Here is a 7,877-nt window from a genome sequence, read left to right as displayed (position 1 = left end):
TAAAAATGAGGCACGTCTTGCCGAGCTGGCCCAAATGGACACATCACCATTTGCTCAATTCAGGCTTCAGATAATGTTACCAGGTCCGACAGCTTCAATACTCTAGCTTTCATGGGGATGAATGATAACCAGCGGCTGAACTGTGGCAGCATTCTCACTGATTAGCAAATGTGAAAATAGAGCCACAATGTGCTAAGGGATATATGTTTATCACGACCTATTCAAGAGGCATGAAGATAAACATGCTCACATCACAGACAGGGCTTCCACCTTTCAGTGACAAAGGTTACATATGGATTTGTTCTTAGCGGCTAGTATGGCTGATGTCGGCTTTTGGTTTTCTTTTGCAGCTTCAAACCTAATGAAGTAGAGATCCAAGACTTGTTTGTCTCTGCAATTTCGTCAGAGCGCCAGCAACACAATCGGCCATCTTCACCGCCTGTCCATCCAAAGATGCCCCTATTTTGCCCAAGGCTTTCATGGGTTCCTGCAGCAGGGTATACGGTCCTAACAACTCCTGTATGGCCTCCTTCAAGGATAGCTTCCACAGAACCTATTGCTCCTGCAGGATCATTTCTTAGAGGGAAGTAACCCAGAGTCCCTGCGCTTGTGCCGCCAATCAACCATAGCTGGTCATCAGGCAGAGAGTAGTGACAATCAACAAAATAATCAACCTGCCATACGAAGGAGAAAAAGAAGCTGGTGATAAGGGGGGAAACCTGCTAAATAAAAAAGAAATAATAGAAGGCGAGAAAAATAAAGAACAATTGTCTTTGCCAGTATTTTCAAAAGTAGACATGGAAATAGTATGCTTTTCCTCGGTGCCAACTATGCGCTAGGGAAAAGAGCTCAAAGGCAAGCATGATATTTGATAGATGAAACAAAACATCAGTTTGTATGGGTTGTATGAAAATAAAGGGAAACAAGAATTGGTGGATAAGACAATCTAAGATAGTTTCACTAGATATCTGAAGGACAAATATAACTCATTTCTCAAGAACGAAACTAAGTCTGAATGCCTTTTTCATTGCACACCATGAAACAAAAGAATTGAGAGAAAAACTAGCATGGAAAGTTAATATTATCTCACTACAGACAATGCTTTCTAAAAGAATCTACATCATCAGCATACATCAAAGCTACATGCAAGGCTTGATAACATAAATGCACAAAAATAAATGAATGCAGTACTGGTTCTACTGGATGCTCACATGGTCAAGGTTCCACTTATCAGTGGCCAAGGAACGAGCATCTTCCATATTCAACTCTCTAGACCCGTCATTCCAGTCCCAAACACTGCAATAATTGAAGGAAAACAACATAATTGTCCAACTGTCCAAGCTTTTGTACTTTGATTATCTGAACATCCAAACAGATAGGGATGTTTCCTAATTATTACGGTAAAGCGTAGAAAGCTCAAACTACTGTTTTTAACAAGTGTACCAAAGGGCCCTTTTGGCACAGCTCTAGTTGGCTGGATATTCAAAGCTCCAAGAAATCTGGAGCTCAGGTGGTACACTGAGAGTGTCTGTGGGAATCACAGTTTCCATTTTAGACTAAAAATAATAATTTAAAACATAATTTTATATTGCAAATTCCAGATCTAAAGTGGGGCTGAGACCTGGAGCTCTGCCAAATGGGTGAGAGATACAACTGGCGCAATAATGTAACCATGCACAAAGAAGCTACCTTAATGTCTCAATATGGGTCAAACACCAAAGCTTCTGATACATATTCCCAAAAAACCCCACTTTGGCAACAGACGTTTCCGCATTCATAACCTAGGGAGATCAGTTATCAAATAACAAAACATCAGAAATTGATACAAATTTTGGAAATAACTTTGTCAGAATAAGCAAAGAAAATCTAAGAGCATAACCTTGTACAGAACATGAGTCATAGTATATTATTTAGAACAATTTTACTTGCCAGACAACAACATAAAACGTACGCCAGCTATACAGAATTATGTACCTTAACAATAATAGGACTACTATACAAGTTCACCAGTGTGATAACACTGCTACAGAGAACTACAAGGAACATAACTTGAAGCTATGGAATATGTCACTAATAGGTACTGCGATTGAACAACTATAACTTTTTGGCAAGTTAAAGATGAAAAAGTATTAAAGAGACAACAGGGAGAACTATGAGTCTATGACATACAGATAGCAGATGATTGTCCTCATCAATGTCACCATCAGTGTCAAAAACACATACTAATCCATCCACTGCGGCGGAAATGAGTTTACTCTGTTGATTTGGTGCGAATTTGACCTGTCCAACAAAAATACATAGATAAATAATTGAAGTTGTAAGAACCCTGCACCTGAGATGAATTGAGCCAATGCAAGAAATGGAAATGTACACAATAACAGCACACTGATGAAGTATCACTAAAGGGGCCAAAGCAACTATGACTTTCTATGCAGTGAGAGGGGAAAACAGACTAAGACAACGAGGTACAACATGATTTCGCACATGTCCAACCTGTCAGTCAACAAGTAACACAAGACCTCTGCCATCAACAGTAAGATATTGTTCGGGACAGCAACAAAGTCAACAAGTTACTGAAACAGCAAAAAGATATACTAGGATTTAGAAAACTTATACATTCTTTTACATCCAGAATGCATTTAAAGAAAACCAGATTGAGTCAGTTCTCAATTGATCAACTGTTCCTAAAAAAACAATCATTCAACAACAACACGTAAGAACACATGAATTGCAAAAGAAAGAAAATGAAACCAGATACATCAATAGCAGAACCAATAGTATTTGTTAAATATTCATATAAATTGATTAGCCTGGAACTAAGCTTTCATCAAATATGTGACATGATCTACAAAGAAAAGATTGAGTGCACAACTGCACATTAATTATTACTGTCATAATACCAACAGTTCTTAGGAATAGGAAACAGCGGCATTATTGCATACAAGAAGATAAACTATGACATAATTCTTTGGTTTGAGAGAAAGTTTTACAAATATTTCACAATAAAAAATGCAAATAAACTTAGCCAACATAGAGTAATACATACTTGTGTCACATCATCCATGTGGGATTCCTCTAAGCATGCAACTTGTTTTGAAGTTCTCCAATCCCACAAGAGAACCTACAATGAAGTGACTAGAATGAGATCCAGTGGCTAACCAAATAACAATGCCTCCATGTCAACTAACATGCAGATCGTTGACAACCAACGTGCATACTTCTAACTACCATGTTTGAATGCTTGGATAAGTTTATAAGCAGAAGATTCCCGAAGACTATGATCTTAGATAACATAAGGTTAGCAACATTACTTTCGAATAACATAAGGTTAGCAGCAATGGAAATATGGGATTCTCACAGCAAAAATCCCTAGCTAGGTGTGAGAATCCAAAAGCCTAACTTAGATTGTACGTGAGGAGATTCAGGACAAACTCCACATAGATATAGATTAAAACCTATTGGGATAAAATAGAGAAACTAACTACAAGATTTTATACATAGGGCTCACCAATCTTAATGGAAACTATCAGAGGCATTTGATTGATTGTTACGAAAATTCAAGATACAAGTTTTTCATTGAGGAAATGAAAAAAGACTACCACCATTCTTATTAATGTCCTAGAATGTTTCTAAATTTTGTTCAAGAAAGATGTACAAATAGGATAGACTAAATATCTAGAACCGTTTTTATACACATGTGCACCTTTTTTTTGTACAGGCAATATACGAAAATCAAAAGAAAAGCTACCCAGATATAATCATTAGCGTGTTGTCCCAACCTTCAAAATTCGAAGTCCAAATTCAAAAGTGTAGTAGGAAAAAAATGTTGGCTGTGCAATAACAATAATCATTTCCTTTTTTCCCTTTCTTTCTATAATTTAACATTTCGACAAACCATGGTTACCCTCAATGTGAAATGTAACTGAACATGGAATTCATATCAAGCAAGAGTTTCAGAAGTGCTCAATATTTTTTTAGATTTTTTTGTTGTACTGAGTCAAAAGTGTAGTAGGAAAAAATGTGAGTTTCAGAAGTGCTCAATATTTTTTTAGATTTTTTGTTGTACTGATTTGACATCTAACAATATGTTAAAAGTCTGCATCTTTTTTATAGAAATATACAACAAACAGTGCAGGTATATGATGATGAATATAAGAAAAAACTAAGCTAGTACATATTCTCTAAACGGTGAATATGTTTTACTCAGTTACCTGGGCATTAGAGCCAGCAACAAGTAGGTTACCACTTGATCCACCAAAAGAGAAAGTAAACATTTCCTGTGACGCACTTCCTCTTAGCAGAGATATCTAGTTAAGCATTTAGAGAACAGTGAGTGGTTGAATTTAGAACATGCATAAATACTAAAGAAATAAATGCACACAAAAAACTTACTGTACAGCAAACTGATCATTAATGCCATATCAAATACATGCTAAGTGGTAGAAATCTTGAAAACATGGATACATGTAATATCCGGGGAGTGCTATATCATTATATCAGGTAGTAATTTACATAACAATGTAAATCATAATAAGAAATAATATTAAAGAACAACAAATATTTTCATGTTGAAATGAAGAAGAACGCTGTTATAAACTTATAGCAAAACTATATCATCCAAGTTCAGTAAATTGCGTAAGTTCATTATAATGATGGTCACAAAGGCAATCACACAAATGAAATAAATAATTGAGTATAAATTCCATCCACTTTTCTCTATTTTTTTTCTTTTCCTTGGAATGGGAAAATAGCTTGAAGAGTTACCCAGAATATATAAAAAAAAAGCAGGTACGAGTTTGAGATAAATATACTTAGATTGAATTATAGATTTAACAAAAACCGGATAAACAAATACACAAATCAATTGGGATAAATGTCAATCCAGATGAAGCATGAAAACAAAAACATGACTTGATTGAGTAGTACTCCCTCTGTCTCAAAAAACAAGTCATTCTGTGATTCAAAATTTGTTCCAAAAAACAATTATACTCAATTTAGCATGTTCGCATGTGCATGCTGCAGCAGTCAATTAGCACCAAATATAGCTAATAAATAGAGGCAATCAAGGTCATTTTACCTCGTTGTTAATGTCCTAGAATTCATTGGGTGACTTGTGTTTTGGGATGGAAGGAGTAGAATTTACAAAGCAAACAAAAGAAATTACATTCAGACAGCCTTGTATGTGTGTACAACCTAATAAATAGTCGTGGCACTTAACTGTTTTAAGCAGCACTCCACAAATGGCACTATTCCAATTCTGAGCATAAGAGATCAACAAAACAGAAACATCTACCTATTTCCATTTTCTTTCTATTTACTACTATAAAAAAGATTCATTATGTGAGTAGGTGGCAGATGCCACACAACTGGTGTGATGAATAAGCCATGGGAGCAGTATACACTAAGAACAATGAGGAAGGCACAATTCAGGCAGAACTGTAGCACTGCCAGGAACCAAAAACAGAGCCAAATGCTGCTCTAGGCTTCTAGAGTCTAGGTTAATAATAAACAACTCTTAAGCCTCTAGCCTTTAGGGCAATGTGGTTATTTTTTATTTTGTTCATCAAAATATGTAGAGACATGGTAGTCCTAAATTTAAGCAATCATGCATGCACATAATAATAATTGAAATACTAACAAGAATACTCAACAGCCATAAAGCACTAGGAAATAACCTGCTTAAAGTTTCTTGTATCCCACGCTCTGACAGTTCCATCAGAAGAACAAGAACAGATTACTTGTGGTGATGATGGAACTGAGAAGGAGATTTCATGAATTGTTCCTTCGTGTCCTATACACTCCCCCAGATATTGTCCGGTTGCTGGAGAATAAAACTTCAGTGCATTTGTTGACAAGGAAACTGCGAGTGTTGAGATCTCCTGGCTTGTTACCAGATATATCCAATAAGAAGCAAAAGGCACAATAGCATGAGTACTAGAAGCACAGAATATAAACTACACGACATTAACGAGAATAGGAGCAGGTGATTGCGACCACATAACAATAATGTCATCAGAAACACCCTATTGCAATACAGGGAGGGACTGATACATCAGACAACTATGCATTGATATACAAACCAGGTACGAACTTGGCGATTTTAATTCTATCTGCAACCTTAATTGGCCACATTGGATCATATGAACCTACCTTATCCTTTCTAATAAAAATTGCAATCCAAAATATAAGGGGGAGCACAGTGTTCTTACCAAGAAGCAATTTGGAAGACATAGTCATCTCCAAAGTTGGTCTGGATGCTGTTCTTAAGGCCGAGCCGCCTCGAGGTCACGCTTCCATCAGGGTTTCGGGACGGGGAATCTGACGTCACAGGAGAGAAGAGCCCCGCGCACGGGCTGGCCTCGGCCTCGGCCTCCACCTCCATGGCCGCCGCAGCCGCCTCTCCGTATTCATCCATCGCGCAATCCCCACCGAGCCGGTACTAATGGCGGACGCCTCTGCTCGTGATCCCGTACGAATGACGAAGCACTAGCAGACCGTACAACCGCGGGAGCAGAGCAGCAACGACCGACGGCCGGCAATCAAGGGTATGTACGCTCGAGGGTGAAGAAACGTCCTTGGAAATTGAGAAAGAGGAGCGGCAGCTCGAAACTGGGCAAGCCGCGGCGTTTGGATGTGGGGTGGTGGCTCTGGTAGATCGTGAGGATGGAGAGAGAGCGTAGAGGTGCGGCGGGACTTCGCCGGCGGGCGCGGAGGAGTGCCGGCGGCGGGTCGGAAGGGAAAGGGAGCGGTAGGGAGGCGCGGGGAACAAAGCTAGGGCAACTTCTCTCCCCATATATCCTAGCCGCTCGATAAAAAATTGACGGTCAAGGAAACAGAAAGGTTGATGACATGGACGCTCTCGCACTCGCTGGCCAGGCTTCGGAGCAAATTATGGGCCAGTTTGGCCGGGCCTGGGCTCCGGCTCCTCCTAGGTGTGTTTGGTTACTGGTTGGACCGGATCGGAACGGGTTCGACCCCGTTCATCCCACGTTTGGTTGAAAAATGATGTGGAACGGGTTCAACCTAGATGGGAATATTCCCACTTGATTCGGGTCGAGCGGATTCCTCCAAAATGGACAGACTGCGCGGACCCAGGTGGATGCCGTGCGGCTCCGTCTCACGCTCGCCCGCGCGCCTCCCTCGGTCGCCGCCGGTGTGCGGGGAGGAGTCGGCGTTGCCGGGCGGGAAGGAGGCGGTGGTGGCGTGGAGGAGCTGGCGTCGCCGGGCGGGGGAGCAGGGCAGAGGCAAGGGCGGCGCGCTGGTGGAGGCGGCGGCAGAGCACGGGTGGAGGCAGGGGCGGCGCGCGGAGGCCGGCTGGGGAGAGGGAGAGAGGGGCAGCGGCCGGCGGCCGACGCAGGAGGAGGAAGGGATGAGCGGCGCGCTGCCGACGCAGGAGAGGGAGGATGGCCGGCGTGGCGCGGGGAGCGGGGGTGGCTAGTCCGAGGAAGAGCGGCATAGGGGAGGTGGGGCCGGCGACGCAGGGAGTCGCCGGCGGGGGCCGGTGGTCGGGGAGGAGAGAGGAGGAAGGAAGATGGAAGGGAGGGGAAAAGGAAGAAGAGGCTGACAGGTGGGCCCCGCGGCTGACAGATGGGGCCCACAACTAACGGTATTAAAAGGACATCATCCCAACCCTCCCAACCTCCTCAACCAAACTAAAGACTGGGTTCAATCCATCCCTCTCCATCTTTTTCATCCAAACACGAGATGGGTTCAATCCAATCCACAAAAGTGGGTTGGCTCCGACCTGACCCACGTCGTCCCAAAACCCAATGCACCCTATGTTAGCCTAAGAGGAGCTAGAGGAGGAGTTAGGTTCACCACTTTTCCTTTGGCTGTGAGAGGGACGGAGAGGAGAGAGAAGATCAAGTCCAGTGAAC

At 41.7% G+C, this 7,877-nt stretch overlaps 1 protein-coding gene across 2 annotated transcripts; it reads right to left on the bottom strand.

The window, feature by feature from the left end:
• Nucleotides 1-6,787, bottom strand: LOC101770931 (WD repeat-containing protein 89 homolog). 2 transcript variants are annotated; one of them, XM_022825474.1, is made up of 8 exons: nt 6,210-6,787; nt 5,676-5,883; nt 4,212-4,307; nt 3,047-3,121; nt 2,170-2,280; nt 1,690-1,781; nt 1,212-1,296; nt 1-629 (listed from the first exon to the last, which is right to left on the bottom strand). In XM_022825474.1, exons 1-8 carry the CDS (start codon nt 6,413-6,415, stop codon nt 312-314), a joined length of 1,191 nt encoding a protein of 396 aa, XP_022681209.1. In that variant the 5' UTR covers nt 6,416-6,787; the 3' UTR covers nt 1-311. The 2 variants fall into 2 exon arrangements, with proteins under 2 accessions (XP_022681209.1, XP_004962616.1); XM_004962559.4 differs by having other exon boundaries at nt 1-674; nt 6,210-6,784.
• Nucleotides 6,788-7,877: the final 1,090 nt, after the last annotated feature.

Source organism: Setaria italica, chromosome III, assembly GCF_000263155.2.
Source record: "Setaria italica strain Yugu1 chromosome III, Setaria_italica_v2.0, whole genome shotgun sequence".
Classification (NCBI taxonomy): Eukaryota; Viridiplantae; Streptophyta; class Magnoliopsida; order Poales; family Poaceae; genus Setaria; species Setaria italica.
The sequence above is the reverse complement of the archived record's forward strand: the minus strand, read 5'-3'. Positions and strand labels throughout refer to the sequence as shown.